The sequence below is a fragment of the Orycteropus afer genome, unplaced genomic scaffold (assembly GCF_000298275.1).
Source record: "Orycteropus afer afer isolate SDZICR_OR568_19922 unplaced genomic scaffold, OryAfe1.0 scaffold00010, whole genome shotgun sequence".
NCBI lineage: Eukaryota > Metazoa > Chordata > Mammalia > Tubulidentata > Orycteropodidae > Orycteropus > Orycteropus afer.
Window position 1 is genome coordinate 3,248,865 of NW_006921597.1, and position 17,377 is coordinate 3,266,241.

Here is a 17,377-nt window from a genome sequence, read left to right on the forward strand (position 1 = left end):
GTAATTCTATGTTTGACTTTTTGAGGAACTGCTTTTTCAAAGCAGCTGCACCTTTTAAATTCCCACCAGCAATGTATGAGAGGTTCCATTTCTCTACATCTTCACCAACACTTATTATTACCTGTCTGTCTTCTCAATTATAGCCACCTAGTAGGTAGGAAGTGGTATCTCACTGTGGCCTGATCTTCATTTCTTAAGAGAGAAATTATCGAACAATATCATTAATGTCACATGCAACTAAAATCTTGCTGAAGATAATTAAAAAATGGTTGCAACAGTATATTGAGAGAGAACTTCCAGAGCTGCAAGCTGGATTCAGAAGAGGATGTAGAATGAGGGATATCATAGCTGATGTCAGATGGACCTTGGCTGAAAGCAAAGAATACCAGAAGGATGTTTACATGTGTTTTATTGACTATGCAAAAGTGTTTGACTGTGTGGATCATAACAAATTATGGATAACATTGGGAAGAGTGGGAGTTCCAGGACACTTAATTGTGCTTCTGAGGGATATGCACAAAGACCAGGAGACTCTCATTCTAACTGAACAAGGGGACACTGCATGGTTTAAAATCAGGAAGGGAGTATGTCAGGGTTGTATCCTTTCACCATATTTTTAATCTGTATGCTAAGCAAATAATCCAAGAAGCTAGACTATATGAAGAAGAACATGGGATCAGGACTGGAAGAAGACTCATTAACAACCTCTGATATGCAGACAACACAACAATGAAGATTACTTGAAACATTTACTAATGAAGATTAAAGACTATAGTCTGCAGTATGGTTTATACCTCAGCATAAAGAAATGAAAATCCTCACAACTGAACCAATAAGCAGCATGATAAAAGGGGAAAAGATTAAAGTTGTAAAAGATTTCTTATTACTTGGATCCACAACCAACACCCATGGAAGCAGCAGTCAAGAAATCAGACAACATATTGTACAGGGCAAATCTGCTGCAAAAGACCTCTTTCAAGTGCTGAAGAGCAAAGATATCTCTAAGGTGTGCCTAAACTAATCCATGGTATTTTCAATAGCCTCCTAGGCATGTGAAAGCTGGACAATGAATAAGGAAGAATGAATAAGATTTGATGCTTTTGAGTTGTAGTATTGGCAAAGAATACTGAAAGTACCATGGACTGCCAGAAGAACTAACAAATATGTCCTGGAGGAAATGCAGCCCGAATGCTCCTTGGGAGGACAATGGCCAGATGTGGTCTCACCTACTTTGGTCATGTCCTCAGAAAGGGCCAGTCCCTGGAGAAGGATATCATGCTTGGTAAAATGGAGTGTCAGCAAAAAGGGGAAGACCTTTACAAAGATGGATTGACACAGTGGGTGCAATGATGGGCTCAGGTATAGCAAGGATTGTGAGGATGGTGCAGGACCAGGCAGTGTTTTGTCCTGTTGTACATAGGGTCACTGTGAGTCAGAGGTGACTCAACAGCACCTAACAACAACAACTGACAAGGGGTAAAGATCTGGAGATATACTTCCATAAAGATTACAGCCAAGAAAACCCTCTGGGAGTAGTTCTACTCTGTCACATGGTGTCACTGTGAGTTGAAATTGACTCCACAGCATTCAACAACAACACTAATGATTAATGATATTGAACATATTTTCATGTGCTCATTGGTCATTCGTATATCTTCTTTGGGAAAAAAAATACATATTCAAATTTAAAAATTGTCCATTTTCAATTGGGTTATCTATCTTTTTATTGTTAAGTTGTATTTTTATTTTATTATATGCTTATGTTTTCTTCTCACCCACATCTGAATTCTCTTCTCCCTTCTCAAGGCAATATTTCCCCTGCTCACTGAGTATAATCTCTTTACCCAAGCAGGTCTTCATGGCCCTTATGGCTGTGGAAGTACTTGGAGTGGGAGTTCATTTTAGTTTTGACTTTTTCATTCCTGTTAAAGGCTGCTTTTGAAGTCTTATGTTCCTCTTGGATCCTTTTTAATGACCTAATTTCTTTAAACTATGATTTTTTTTTTTTTCCAGATCATCAAGGTAGCTTTGGAGAAAAGTCTAGCAGCTGTAGATACCCAGAACATACCTCTTCCTCCTCCTTCGCCATCAGGAGGGGACAGTAACAGGGGTCTTCAGGAGGAAATGCTCCACCTGAGGGCTGAGATTCACCAGCACTTAGAGGAGAAGAGAAAAGCTGAAGGGGAACTGAAAGAGCTAAAGGCTCAAATTGAGGAAGCAGGATTCTCCTCTGTGTCCCACATCAGGTAGGACATCCTCACAGGGGGGAGGCTGCCAACAGAGGGTAGAGGCCAACGGACTCACCCTGCTGCTGCCAAGGCATTCATGATGCTACTGGTTGGTCTTGTTCCATATCCCAGGGTTCACGCTTAATTAGTCTATAAATCCTTTAGAGAAAAATCAATAATAATGTATAATGGTAACCACTTTTGTTATTGATGCAAATTGGATCTGAATTCAGTTTAACAGTGCACATTATTAAGCAACCATATGACAGTCATGGGTGGAAATCTTCTAGTTGGATGTCCAGTATCCTTCTTCTAAAGACATTCATTTGGTTTATTTTGATAAGTGTATGTGTCTCTGTGTGTGTGCATATAACAAAATTTTGTCATTTCAATATTGTTTACCTGTACAATTCTGTCACATTAGTTCCTTTCATCATGTTGTGCAACTGTCACCACTGTTTCTAAAATTTCCATCATCCTTAACAGAAGCTCAGTATCTTGCCTTCTCTCTTTAGCAATGACTCTCTCTTCCCTCTTTCCTTCTCCCTCCTACCCTTGGAAAAAGTATACATTTGATCTCTATACATTTTGTGATTCTATATATATCATAGAAGTGGGATCATAGAATATTTGTCCTTTATAACTGTCTAATTTCATTCAATGTCTTGGTCATCTAGTGCTGCTATAACAGAAATATTGCAAGTGGATGGCTTCAACAAATAAATTTATTTTCTCAAAGTTTAGGAGGCTAGAAGTCTGGATTCAGGGTGCTGACACTAGGGAAGGGCTTTTTTCTCTACCAGCTTGGGAGGAATGTCCTTGTCTCATTGAGCTTCTGCTCCTGGGAGATCTTCATGTGGCTTGGCGTCTCTCCTCCCCCATTTCTGCTTGCTTGTTTAATCTCTTTTATATCTCAAGATACACCCTCCACTCATCCTGCCTCATTAACATAACAAGGACAACTTGTTCACAAATAGGATTATAACCATAAGCATAGAGGTTAGGATTTATAACACACATTCTTGATGGGCATAATTCAATCCTTAACACTCAGAAATATGTTTTCAAGGTTTACCCTGCTGTAGCGTTTATCTAGATTTCATTTCTCCTTATGGCAGAGTAATACTCCATTGTATGTATGTACCACATATTTTTAAATCCATTCATCTGTTGATGGATACTTGGACTGTTTCCAACTTTTGACCATTGTGAATAATGTTGCAATGAATATTGGTGTACAAGTGTCTCACTGTGTTCCTGTTTCCAAGTCTTTTGGGTATATGCCTAGGAGTGAAATTGGGGTCATATAGTAATTCTATGCTTAATTTTTTGAGGGACCACCAAACTGTTTTTCATAGCAGTTGTGGTATCCCTCTTTTATAGAAAGAACAATTAGAAACTAAACTAATAGCCAAGACCAAACCTTGGCCCCTGATTGTGTGTGTTTTCTGCAGGAACACCATGCTGAGCCTTTGCCTTGAGAATGCAGAGCTGAAAGAACAGATGGGAGAAGCAATGTCTGATGGATGGGAGATTGAGGAAGACAAGGAGAAGGGCGAGGTGATGGTGGAGACTGTGGTAGCCAAAGGGGGTCTGAATGAGAATAGCCTTCAGGCTGAGTTCAGGAAGCTCCAGGGAAAACTGAGGAATGCCCATAGTATCATCAACCTCCTCAATGAGCAGCTGGTGCTGAGCAGTAAGGAAGGAAATAGTAAACTTACTCCAGAGTTCCTTGTGTACCTGGCCAAGGAGATCGACAGAATGAACACAGAGCTGGTTTGGTCTTCCGGAAAGCACCAACACCAAGAGGAGGAAGATGTGACCATGAGGCCCTGCCCCAGACCCCAGAGCCTTGCCCTTGGGGTTGCATTCTCAGCAGATGCCCACCAAGTAAGTGTGAGCTTAGCTGGAATGAAGGACACTTGAAGAAGGTCTGGAGATGCCACTTCTTAAACAGCTCTGCCCTGTGGTCAGGAGGAGACAGGGGAAGGGGATCTTTGCACCAAAAACAGTAAAAATAATAATATTCACCACACTTTCAGCCTTTGCAAAGGCTTTTACAACATTATCTCATAAGTATTTCTTGAGTACTTCGTTTTCTAGATAACATCCTAGACAATGGGTGATAGTGGGCAGTAAGAACAACACTCTGCCCTTGTACCCTCAGTATGGTAGGGAAAATGGCACAGAAACAGAGAGTTTCAATCTGATATTGTAACAGTTAAAATATTGGAATTCATCAGGTTTTAATGTAATCCAAAGCCTCTTGCTTATCACTACTATTTTCAACATAGCTCATCTCAAGCGTCTGTTGCTGGGCCTAAGAAGGTATCTGTCAGGATCCACTGAAGGGAGGGGCTTTGCTGTGAATTCAGTGAGATGGATAATGCAGAGGATTCTGAGAGGACTGCAGGGACAGGAGTACAGGAAGAGACGAATGGAGGTGTCCACCACTTCTCTTTAAACCTGTACTGAAAGCTCCTGGCCCTGTGTTATGTGCTTTGGATACAGAGATGGGAGGAAAAAAATACATATATGTATTCCAACTCTCAAGGAGCTCTGTTTGAGCAGCAAATAACTGCCAAATAACATGGGAAATGTTGTGACAGAAACAATAAGGGAAGTAGTCTTACTGCATGGGGGAGGACCTCAGTGACTGTTCTGATGCCCTTGCTGGCTCCTTTCACAGATGGAAAACTCACCCCAAACCAGTGACCCTGGGCCACAGTCAGAATTTAGCCTCCCAGGATCCACGAAGCACCTGCGCTCGCAGCTGGCACAATGCAAGCAACGCTACCAAGATCTCCAGGAGAAGCTGCTGATATCAGAAGCTACGGTCTTTGCCCAGGCCAACCAGCTGGAGAAATACAGAGTCATGTTTAGTAAGTCTTACAAGTTCACCATCACCAAAGCTTCTTTCTCCTCCCTGAGAAGCTACAGCTTGGCAGACTTCACTCTTCTTCCCCAACTTCAAAATAAATTTAATCCTGCCCATAGTCCTAGTCTTTCATGTTTAAATTGTAGATGGTAGTGAAGAGTAAAGGAATAGTAAAGTTTTAAGTTTGCAGTAGGAGTATAGGGGGAACAGGGCTAAAAATCTAAGTTTGTTGATTTCTGGTCTAGCCAGTAGACTACCTTGCCTCTCTCAAGATGTTCTAATTATTTCTCTTCTCTCTGTACCACATCAGATTCTACAAAAACAGATTACCACTCTTGATCTAGAATTGGTGCTGTCAAATAGAACTTTAGGCAGTGTTGGGAATATTTTATATCTATATCATAAGTGGCTATTGAGCACTTGAAATGTGGCTAGTACAACTCAGGAATTTTGCATTTTATTTCATCTTAATTAATTTAACATAAAAGAGCCACATGTGGCTAGTGGCTATCTTATTGGACAGTGTAGGTCTGGGTGTCTTGGGACTCTAAATCTGTTCAGCTCAATTCAAACATTCCCTGAGCCCTAGTGTATAAATCACTTGCTAGTTTCACTGGGGCTTACAGAGATGTGAGCATGCAATACTGATTTCAAGATGCTTGGTCCCAAATAATCTTAGATTAGCTGTAGGTGAGGTCATCGATGGCAAAGATAGGCTCATCCTGCTACCAGGATAGGAACATCCTGCTACCAGCAGCAGGTGGTCTCTTCTCCCTATGATTCCAAAGAAACATGTAGCCCACTCGGGACGGACCCTCCTGTGCCCCTAAGTGCCAGGTTATATGTCACTGAGGTTGAGGGTGTTTGCTGGAAATTCAGATGCTCTGTGACACCCACTGTATCTCTCCCAAAGCAGGTGAATCCACGGTGAAGCAGGACAGCAAGCAGGTACAGGTGGACCTCCAGGATCTGGGCTATGAGACATGTGGCCGAAGTGAGAATGAGGCTGAGCAGGAGGAGACCACTAGTCCTGGTAAAAGCACAGGGTGTGGGCCTCGAGTCAGTGTCACCTTTGGGTGCTGTTAGTCAGTCCCACACCTGAAGAGTAATGAGTGAGGATAGTGTTGTGAATGAAGGGGACTCAGGACTAGAGAAGGACAAGAAGATTAGAAGAGAACTTGCCCAAAATGAGCCTAAGTGTATTTGAATTTCTACCATCACTTTTCAGCATACTGCTGCTAATTAAAAAAAAAAAAAAAGGTTTTCCAGTTGATTATTGAAAAAGAATACTAAGATCTACGTATTAATGATGAGACCAGATGAACTTTTGGAGATAGGCAAGTCATAAGTTAATTTTTTTTCATTGTAAAAGGAAATAAATAGCACTACCCACCAAATTGAAAACGCAAGAAGAGTGAAGCACTCATGATCTCTCTCATTATTGGGGCTGTTTAGTGTGGTGGTTAAAAGCAAAGACCCTGAAGCCAGATTGGTTGGCTCAAATCCAAGTTTGTGAATTTCTCTATGCCTCAGTTTCCTCATCTGTTAGAATGGTAATAAAGAAACTGCCTAACCCATCGGATACTAATGTCAAAAATTGGTAAATTCCCGTAAAGCACTTTAGAACAGTGCCTGTCACCTGGTCAAGAACTATCTATTACTTTTCATTCTTACAGCCACACAACACTAACACAACCATTGTTAGGCTGAGCAGCTGATATATTTCTTTGAGATCCTTTATTCCTATGCATATTTTCCCACAGTTGTAAGCAAATATATTTTAAGTCATTTAATATGTGGGGATCATTAAACTTTCAGTGGTCAGGAACAACTTATCCTAGAGTTCCTGTGGCCTTCCTAAACATATAACGCCCATGTTAATGTCTAACTTAAAAGACATCAACGTGTGTGGAAAGGGTACAAGCTGTGCAGTCAGACACTGGAGGAACTGAATTTGACTCTGTCATGTACTAGTTTGAATGAGCTAGAGCGGGTTAGTTTACATCTCTCTCAGCTTTGGTTGGCCCATGAGACAAATAGAAGGTAATCACCCTTGACTTGCTGAGTTGTTGGGGGATAAGAAATATGGTATTTGAATGCCAAGTACAGTGCTGGGGCTGAATAGAACACTGCTTCAACTTTTGCTCCACTAATCATTGTCCTCATGACTAACCTTCCCTCCCTCGTGAATGGCCACAGCAGCACGTGCAGCTTTTCTTGAGGAAGGTGTTTCTGTCTTTTCTCAGAGTGTGAAGAGCATGACAGCCTCAGGGAAACAGTCCTGATGGAGGGACTGTGTTCTAAGCAGGAGTGCCTGGGCTCAGCACTGACAAGTCACCCCAGGAAGATGCCCCTGGAGAGGCAGCTAGGGAAGCAGGAGGAGTTCCAGGCATATGGACAGTCAGAAGACATCTCTGTCCTACAGAAGGACATCAAAGATCTGAAGGCCCAGCTGCAGAACTCCAACAAGGTCATTCAAAACCTCAAGAGCCGGGTGCGGTCCCTCTCAGTTACAAGTGATTATTCGTCTAGTCTGGAAAGACCTCGAAAGCTGAAGGCCCTTGGCACACTTGAGGGGTCTTCACCTCATAGTGCCACTGATGAGGATGAAGGGTGGCTGTCTGATGGCACTGGAGCTTTCTACTCCCCAGAACTTCAGGCTAAAAAAGATCTAGAGAGTCTCATTCAGAGAGTGTCACAACTGGAGGCCCAGCTCCCGAAAACTGGACTGGAAGGGAAGCTGGCAGAGGAGCTGAGATCAGCCTCATGGCCTGGGTGAGTGTGAGGAGTTTGAGAAAGAGCTCTGGTTGGTGGCCTAGTGCCTAAGGCGTTTGACTGCTTACCAGAAGGCTGGTGGTTCAAACCCACCAGTTGCTCCTCAGGAAGGAAGGTTGGGTAATCTACTTTCGCAGTGATAGTGCCTTGGAAACCTAAGGAGGGGTCACTATGAATCGGATCCACTTCAAGGCGGCTAAGACACTCGCCTGCTAACCAGATGGCTGGCGGTTCAAACCCACCAGCCACTCCTCGGAAGGAAGGTTGGGCAATCCTACTTCCGTAGTGATACTGCCTCGGAAACCCAAGGAGGGGTCGCTATGAGTCGGGGCCGACTCGACGGCACATAACAACAACAACAAAATCAAGGAAAAAGATGTGACCATGAGATGGCAGCGTTACACTACAAATAATTTACCAGGTCTGACACTGACAGTTTGCTTTTGAGGGGTCCCCTGCAGCACGTGGCCCACTAATGGTTAGCAATACAGGGATCTACAAGAAAGAGAAGAGGGCAAGGAAACTCCTAGCAGAGAGGGGGGAAGTAGAGGGAGGGGACTTACATGTCTACGTGATGTCCCTCAAACACTACTTTGGTGCTATAAAAACAAATTCATTGCCATTGAGTCAATTCCAACTCATAGTGACCCTATAGGATTTCCAAGGCTGTAAATCTTTACAGAAGCAGACTACCTCATTTTCCTTTACAGAATGTCCGGTAGGTTCCACCTGTTGACCTTTTGGTTAGCAGCCAAATGCTTTAATCACTATGCCACCAGAGCTCCTTATATTGGTGCTGTAAGGGATATAAAATATGTCACTGTCTTTACCCTCATAGAATTTATGATTTGTTTTTGGACATATGACTAACATATTTAAAATTGTTTGATGTCATACTTTCTCAAAACAGAATTTACTCTTAACTTACCTTTTATAACTTATGTGCCAATGTTCACCTTGGGGAATTCTTTGGAGATCTTCTCACAGAAATCTCTGCAGAAGCTCCTATAACTTATCATTTGCTCTTCTCCATTCTTAGTCTTTCCTCATCTTTCCTACATTAGGAAATATGATTCCCTGATTCAGGATCAAGCCCGAGAACTATCCTACCTACGGCAGAAAATACGAGAAGGAAGAGGTATCTGTTACCTTCTCACCCAGCATGTGAAAGATGCAATAAAATCTTTTGAGGACCTCCTGAGGAGTAATGACATTGACTACTACCTGGGGCAGAGTTTTCGGGAGCAACTTGCCCAAGGAAGCCAGTTGGCAGAGAGGCTGACCAGCAAACTCAGCACCAGTAAGTTGGCCACAGGTGTTTGGAATACTCTTCATCACTCCCACAGTCCTAGGCCCACGTGACCACTATACATCCACAAGCAGCTGTTTCACCCAGGGTTCTGTTTCTACTTCATCTGCTGGGGGCCAATACAGGTTCAGGAATGGCTGATGGGGAGTATTAGGAAGGAGCACACAGGGTTGGAGGTGCCATCATTACAACTGTAGAAACTTCACCACTCATATGTAACATGATTTTTGGGGAAGGAGACAGCATCATCCAGTGCTAAGGGAAAGGAAAAGAAAAGGGGATCAGATAGAAGGAGCTTATTATAGTGAAAAGGGCCCTGAGCTAAGAATTGCAAGACCTAAGCTACAACCTAGATGCTATCATTTGGACAATGACTTAACCCTTTTAATGTCTTTATTTCTTCACTTTTCCCCCCAGAGTCCTTGTTTATTACATAGTATTGCAGATGAATATACTTTGCATATAGATAAACACCATGTTCTTTTGGACATGGTTTAGGTACTGGATGTAGTGGTACCAGGGCTTGGAATGTTGGTTATTATCGCAGCTCTTTATTAATGGGAATTTCCTGAGTGAACCCAAGGGATTTCACCAAGATCAGACTGAACATTCCATCTCCTGGTGGCAGGAGCAGAGATGGGACAAGGGTAGTTGTCATCTGCTCAGAGACAGGAGTAGATTCTACATGAAAGCTGTGATGGGACACATAGCCATGCACCTGGGAACCAGTATAGTGGTAGGACTTGGGGGTAGGGTCTTCCAGAGGGCAGCTGGGCAAGGGCATTACGACCATTTGTTCAAAGGATGTTTTAATCTTTTTTTGTCCTGATTCAAGCAGAGGAAGCCAAGATGATGATGACTGGGTCAGGGAAGGTCTGCCTGGTGAGCTCAGAAAAGCCTGCCATGCCACTTCTGTAAAGACACAACTTGAGACTTCCCTGAGCAATTCTCCCAGAGTATCCTGGGTGCATTCATAAAATCATCGCTTTTCTTTGACTGAGTAGGCCCCTATGTTTGGACTGTTTGATGTGGAACTTGTTTTATTTCTTACTGTTTCTCTCTGAATTTCATTTGCAGAGGATCATAAAAGTGAGAAAGATCAAACAGGACTTGAGCCACTCGCCCTTAGGTAATTAATGATAAGATCTCTTAAAGAAGTCATGAACAAGGTTCATGGGGTCAAGGTTGGCTGCATCTTCCCAATATGGTGAAAAACAAAAAAATGCTGATTGCGATGAATTTACTTATTTATTCAACACCTTAATGTTGGTTTAACTGAATTCTTTATTCTCTTTTTATGTGATTCTATTGATTTCTATTTATACATTAATTCTCCAGACACAGTTACTGAAAGTCAGTCTGACCTGAACTAGCCAAATGTTAGGAGTCCTCAGCATCCTTGGGAGTCTCTCATTATCTCTCTGTATGTTTAAAGACTGAGGGGAGCTTCTTGCAAGGTTGGCCTGCCTTGAATTGGGTCGAAAGGTAGTTTGACAGTCACTCCATTTCCTTGGAAAAAAAAGAGAATCAGATTATAGTACCTAGTGAAAGAGGCCCACAGGTGGTAGCTCTTTGAGAGGCTTTATTGCCTCAGGAGCCAGTTTTCCATGACTCCCTGTGTATAATGGTCAGTAAAACATGGACTCAGAGTTAGTTGCAACCTATAGTTTGAGATTCTCTGAGTCATGAGTGTTCCTTAGACCACATAGTGTTTCTCAAACTCTCTGTGGTCATCTGGCTTACGTAGGCTTTCCCATGAGCTTGGTCAGGACTAGGTGGTCCAGGTGACCTTGGATCTCATCTTTTGTCCTCCCTTACTCCTCCAGGCTCAGCAGGGAGCTGCAGGAAAAGGAGAAAGTGATTGAAGTCCTGCAGGCCAAACTGGATGCCAGGTCCCTAACCCCCTCCAGCAGCCGGGCCTTGTCTGACTCCCAGCGCTCTCCTAGCAGCACCTCCTTGCTGTCTGATGAACTGGAAGCCTGCTCTGACGTGGAAACCGCCAGCGAGTACACACACTATGAAGAGAAGAAAGCTTCACCTGGTCACTCAGGTAGCTGCACTTTCTGAGTAGTACCACCCTTTCCTAGGCTGAGAGGAGATCTCTGTAACCAGAGATCTATATTGGTATGTGTCATGCTTCATACAGCTCTGGGACCAAGTGCCAAACAGGAATCTTTGCTCTTCCTGACTCTAGAAGTCATCTCTGCTACTGTCCGCTGGTACAGCTGTTGGACTCAAAGCAAGAGATAGTGGGGAGAGTGGGAAGATGACGGCAGGTTCTTCTTCACCCCTGCCTCATGCACAGCATGTCTGCTAGACCTTCTTCTTTAAGATGGAACATCTCACTTCTCTGCAATGATCTTGCTAATTCTAGTTCCTGAAAAGCATCCCCTAAACATCTGTGAGTGTCCACAGATGCTACCAGTCTTGACTGGTATTATTGGAGGTGCTATTTTCATGGTTTCAGGGCACTGAGCCCCATTATTACTCCTAAGGTGGCTTGCCTCACCCCTGAGGAGCTATCTGTGAGCAAGGAAATGAACATTGCTAGCTCTGGTAACCCTGGTTAAATACAAGGTCAGGGTTCCTGTTCTCAGTGGAAGACCAAACATTTTCTTTCATTCATGGGTTTATAGATTCCATCCATCACTCGAGTCATTCTGCTGTATTGTCTTCTAAACCATCATCAACCAGTGCATCTCAGGGGGCTAAGGCCGAATCCAGCAGCAACCCCAACTTGCCAACTCCCCAGAATTCCCCTAAGGAGGCCAGCCAGGCCCATCCAGGTATGCAATGGCCCGTGGGGTAGTAGCTCCATCTCCTCTCCCTCTGCTGACTGATTTCCTTCAGGGGCAAATGTTTGAATTGTCATGGGCCCCTATGCATCAAATCCTTGACAAAATCAAGAGGCTGTGTCAATTTCTTAAGTATGTCTGATTTTTTTGTTTGTTGCTTTTAACTATTTTAGAAAAAAATGTAATTCATAGTAGGCTTTGACTTGCATACTAGTCATATTAGGGTTTGACTTGCATACTAGTCATAGTGTTTGACTAATCATCTTATGTTTATTATTTATTTATTTGTCATTTCTTAGCTAATTATTTTAAAATAAACATTTACCATTCTTTTCTTCATTTCACTCTGGGAAGAAAAGAGGCAAAATGTTTCTCCTAGAATGACAGCACCCAAGGAGCAAAAAGAAATTTTCCTCTGCCAATCACTTGTTCATTATCAAGCCCTACACCCATGGCACCCCATTTTATCTGCACATAGCTGATGGAACTTATTTCAGAGGAGAGGATGCTGAAGCTCAACATCTTATGACCATGATAACCAGCTCATGAGTGGTGCTCACATTTACCCAGAAAAGGAAAAGGGATCAGATAGAAGGAGCTTATCTGGAGTTGCCTGGATTCAAAAGCTCTGGCTAGGCCCATTGCCCTCTGCAGCCAGAGCTGCAGGGACTAAACAGGGAAGGAGTCACCCCTTCTGAGCCTCTTGGCTACTCAGCCTTTCTATTCTGGTTTGCTTCTTCCCACCCACTCCCATTCTCTCTGGCAGCCACATATGCCCGGTATAAAATCCCGATCTTTCCCAACGAAACAGGAGTCTTTTCACGTGGCATTATCATTCATGGATTTACGAATGGATGTGCAGCCTTTGATATGTACATGAGGCGTACCTTGGGGCCAATAGAGAGCACGTTTCATGGACTTGCCTCTGCTTGCTTGCCAGGGGTGCACCGTTCAGCCCCAGCTCTTCACCAGGGCTGTCAGGGGAGGGCACGCCTCATCTCAGCTCCTCACTCTGGGCTGCCTGTGACTTGAGTAGAGGTGCTTCCCGAAAGCACAGTGCTTTCCTTCTGCAACCCTCATATCTCCTGAGCACAAAACCAAAACCTGAGGGAAGAGGAGTGTCCCATCTCTACCTGAGTCTGGGTGGAAAGATTCTGGGGCAGAGTGAGTAGAAGCTGAAAAGCTGTTTGTCCAGAGCTGTACACACCTGTGTGAGTGATTTAGGGTGAAACAGAACAGAAGGTGGTGGTTGTTATTGTTAGGTGTTGTCGAGTCACCTTCGACTCATGGCAACCCCATGTGACAGAGTGGAACTGTCTCACAGGGTTTTCTAGGCTGCAGTCTTTGCAGGAGCAGATTGTTAGGTCTTTCTCTGTGGGGCCACTGGGTGGGTTCAAACTGTGAACTTTTTGGTTAGCAGCTGAGTGCCTAAGCATTGCACTACCAGGGCTCCTTTGAGAAGAAGATCAAGAGCTTTAAAATCAGAATGCTTCTCTGAGGGATGCCTGGGCTCTATTACTTGGCAATTTGGGTGTCTTTGTTGTGACACTATGTCAGTATCCTAGGTCAAGGGGCATGTCTTAGAAGGTATTCATTATCCTTCACATTAGGCATTGTTTACAGGTCAGTCTTCGTTTCTGCTCCCTCTCTAGACTACCTGCCCTACAAGTGTGTTTAGGAACCTGATGACAGATTCACACTTTGAAACTTCCCAGGGTTCCTAAAGATCTGTCAGTAGGTGGGCTGCATATTGATCACCTGTGAGGACTTTTTAAAACGGAAATTTCCAAGCCTTACTCCTAGAGTTTATGATGCAGTAGTTCCGGGGTGGTGTACATGGTTAATTAAGCAATGGACTACTAACTGAAGGGTTGGTGGTTCAAATCCACCCAGAGGCACCTTGGAAGTAAGGCCTGCCTGTCAGCTTCCAAAAGATCACAGCTTTGAAAACCCTGAGTGCACTTCTCGTCTGCACATGTGGGGTTGCCATGAGTTGAAATTGACTCAATGGTCACAAATGACAGTGACAGGTCTGCACTGGGACCTGAAGAACCTGCATGTATTGAGTTTTCTCTCAGTGACTCTAATGCCTAACAGGTTTGCAAATCATTGTGTCTAAAACACTCTGCCAAGGCCTTTATTTTTAATTTGGTGAATAAACACATTGATCCAAGATTGTGAAGTTTGTCTCCATCAGACTCCATGGTACTATTTATGTAAAATTTTCCACAGTCCTTGTCCACTCCTGCCCTTCTAAGTGTGGTCCCTGATGTTTCAAAGAGGGTTCCAGGTATAGGGAGAGTCTTGTCACAGGAGCAAAGACTGGTGCAAGGTGGACCCTCAGAGCATTCAAGCACAGCCATTCTCCTAGCCATGCCTGGGGTTATTTGGAGGGCCACTAGGGGGCATTTAGGCAGAGGTGGCTGCCCGTGTCAGGGAAATGCCACCTTGCCTTCTATAGCCATTCACTTTCAAGATGCACATAGACTATGTGTACAGGATCACCTTGGTCAGGAAAACTATAGAGGAGTCAACCAGGTCACCCCTTTTGCAGGAATCCTCACCCTTAGCCATCTCAGCCTGTACTACATTGAATGACAGCCACTCCCCGGGAGACATCTGGTCAGGGAATGGTTTCACTTTCTCAATCTTTTATCTATTTTGCTTCTCTCACTTTCTCTCTAATGATATATCTCCTTTCTCCCCAAATTTCTGTTTCTAGGCTTTCATTTTAACTCCATGCCCAAGCTGGTTAGCTTCCCCCAGGCTCCATTGCCCTCAGCTCCACCCAGCTTCCTGCCCTTCAGCTCCCCTGGCCCTCCCCTCCTTGGCTGCTCTGAGACACCGGGGTTCTCCTTGGCCGAGGCTCAACAGGAGCTGCAGATGCTGCAGAAGCAGTTGGGAGAAAGTGAGCACCTCCTGCTGCATTTGTGTGTTTGTGGCTGCTAGCCCCACACTGGGTGGCTCTGCATGGCTTTGGCTTATTGGCAGAGTTTAAGCAAACAACAACAAAGGGGTACATGTTACAAATGGAAGATAGAGGGAGAGGTCTGCTTGTTGTTTTGGAAATGTATTTGCTGTTGTTTTTCTGGTGTGTGTCTAATCAGCTAATAAGTATATATGTTCACCAGGCTTTAGTTCTGATGCTCATGTACTGTTGACAGTGTTGGGTACCACCAGGTGTTCTGAAGCCCTGACTAACTGGTGAAATATTTCCTGGTAGGGTGCAGAGGGATGCTTTTGTGCCTTGTCTATGCAGGTTAGGGTAATTATGAGTCAGAATCTACTAGACAGCCCACAACCACCACATGGGGGATGAAGTAGCCATGAAAAAAGTGGCCACATGCACTAGGATCTTTTTTGTGGCTATTATAACTTCCTGCTATGAAATACTTTTAAGAATTTCAGATTCTCTTGTCATCAGTTGAGGGTAAAAAGGGTCGTGGTGGAGGCGTTCAGAAGAAGAGGTGATAGAGCCCATTTCCCTATAGCCCAAGTCATCCCTGCTCTGGACAGGTGGCATGTGGGCAGCCAGAACGAAAGGCTGAGTGACGTCTGCTTGTGAATTGTGTCTATGACTCCCAAAGCTAACTGATCTTATGTAGTCATGCAATTCCTGGACTGTTCAGAATCACTGTTTAGAAAGGGTTTAGGGTATTTATGGGCTGGTTTCCTCATCATAAATTTTGTGTATGTGTGTGTGTCAGGGATCACTTATAGCTTTAAAAAAGGAGAAAAAAGTTATTTTTTGATGCATTTGCTCTCTAGTAGTATTCAAAGGACACACAACAGAAACTAGAAAAGAGTTTTAAATGACTTCAAAGCTGCATACGTACCTGTAAAGAAGCTTGGGTGAGTGATACAAAGGGTTACCATACAAAGGATGTCTAGTGACCTAAGATCACAGCCCATAATCTGTATCCCAATATCACTGGGACCAGCTTATTTCTTTTGTTAGCCCTGAGAATGGATACACTTTCTAATCTTCCCCAGTTTGATTTCAGGACACAGCTAGACCAAAACTATTACTAAGAGAATTTGACCAGGTACATGTCTGGAGGCAGTGATGTCTAAGAGGCTAACTCTTCGGCTTATTAGCTTTACACAAGTGTAGCAATTTAGGCCTTACTTAGCAACATTAACTTGATCTTATGTGATCCTCACAAAACTCCAGTGTGATAGGTAAAGCCAGTTCAGGGAACTAAGGGTCTGAAAACTGAAGTTACATTGGCCAAGTTCACTAGTTAGAGGGAGAGATGGGCTTGAATCCAGGTTTTCTGTGTGGAGTTTAATGTGTTTTCCATTATAACTTTTCTGCCTAGGATTGTTTGCTGCCATCCTGCTCACAGTGTGGGGCTGAACTCAGCTGAACCAATCCTGAAGGCCCCTTGCGACTATCCTGTCTTTTCTCTCTCTTTAGAGATTAGTGGAAGGTGTTTTATCATTGATCTAGAACTTATTACCTCAGCAGTTCTGGCACCAACCACTGATGGTAGCAAACGTGTCCCTTGCCAAAATGGCAAGAGTGTTCTCTGGCTTCTTTTCTTTTCCTTGCCCCACCCCCTTTCTTTTCCTCCTTCGACATTTTGTCATATTGTCTTTGTCTAAAGGGAAGGATGGAAAGAGAACACTGTGCATGAAAAAATGTCTGTTGGATGTGAGTAGAATTGGAGTCACATCTAGTCTGAGTAATTGACTGGAGCTTGGATGATCCAAGCCTTGGTGAGGAAGATTGTAACCCTTTCTTCTCCCAACTGAAGACATGGTTCTCTTAGAGGGACCACTGCTTACCTGCATTCTTTGTTTGCTTTTGGCCAAGTTTCTGTGTGGACAGTGGGGCATGGCAGCTACTCAGGTCACTGTGGGACTAATACCTCCTTGTACTAGAGGCTGGTGTATGTGGTGTCTTTGCATGGTTTAGGGCATGTGCTCTGTATCATGTGGCCAGGGGAGATGGGAACCTGAGAATACTGGTCACTGTTACCAAGAGACTTGGAAGCTCCTATGACCATGGTTAAAAAGTAAGCCAACTGTCTAACACCACTAATTTTTCCTTTTGCTTTGTGTTGGGGTGGAATTGAAGAAGGTGTGAAAGAAGTATGAAACCACATCTTTATTGAAGCCCAATTAAAATTTAGATGTTAAATATTTTGTCTTCCTCTCTGATTCACTGTGATACTAATGAACATCTAGTATTTTGCAACTTGGCAAAGGAGAGACCTATGGCAAAACTTTCACAAATTTTCCTGCCTGTTAGAATCACCTAGGATGCTTTTGAAAACATTCAGTGCTCAAGCTGCACCCCTTATCAATTAAAGCAAAATCTTTGCAAGTCCAGGTATCAATATTATATATGTGTGTGTGTATATATATATCTATATATATACACACA

The 17,377-nt window shown here is 43.5% G+C and overlaps 1 protein-coding gene across 1 annotated transcript in view; it reads left to right on the forward strand.

Annotated features, from left to right (window-relative positions):
* The window catches only part of LOC103203440 (myomegalin-like), a 286,474-nt gene that overhangs the window by 248,782 nt on the left and 20,315 nt on the right, over positions 1-17,377 (forward strand). Inside the window, exons 26-35 of the mRNA XM_042781979.1 lie at positions 2,014-2,246; positions 3,683-4,118; positions 4,918-5,110; positions 6,023-6,139; positions 7,353-7,881; positions 8,946-9,181; positions 10,268-10,319; positions 11,017-11,240; positions 11,827-11,976; positions 14,708-14,893. Of these exons, the coding sequence (XP_042637913.1) occupies positions 2,014-2,246; positions 3,683-4,118; positions 4,918-5,110; positions 6,023-6,139; positions 7,353-7,881; positions 8,946-9,181; positions 10,268-10,319; positions 11,017-11,240; positions 11,827-11,976; positions 14,708-14,893 (2,356 nt within the window). The remainder of the gene's footprint in view (positions 1-2,013; positions 2,247-3,682; positions 4,119-4,917; positions 5,111-6,022; positions 6,140-7,352; positions 7,882-8,945; positions 9,182-10,267; positions 10,320-11,016; positions 11,241-11,826; positions 11,977-14,707; positions 14,894-17,377) is intronic.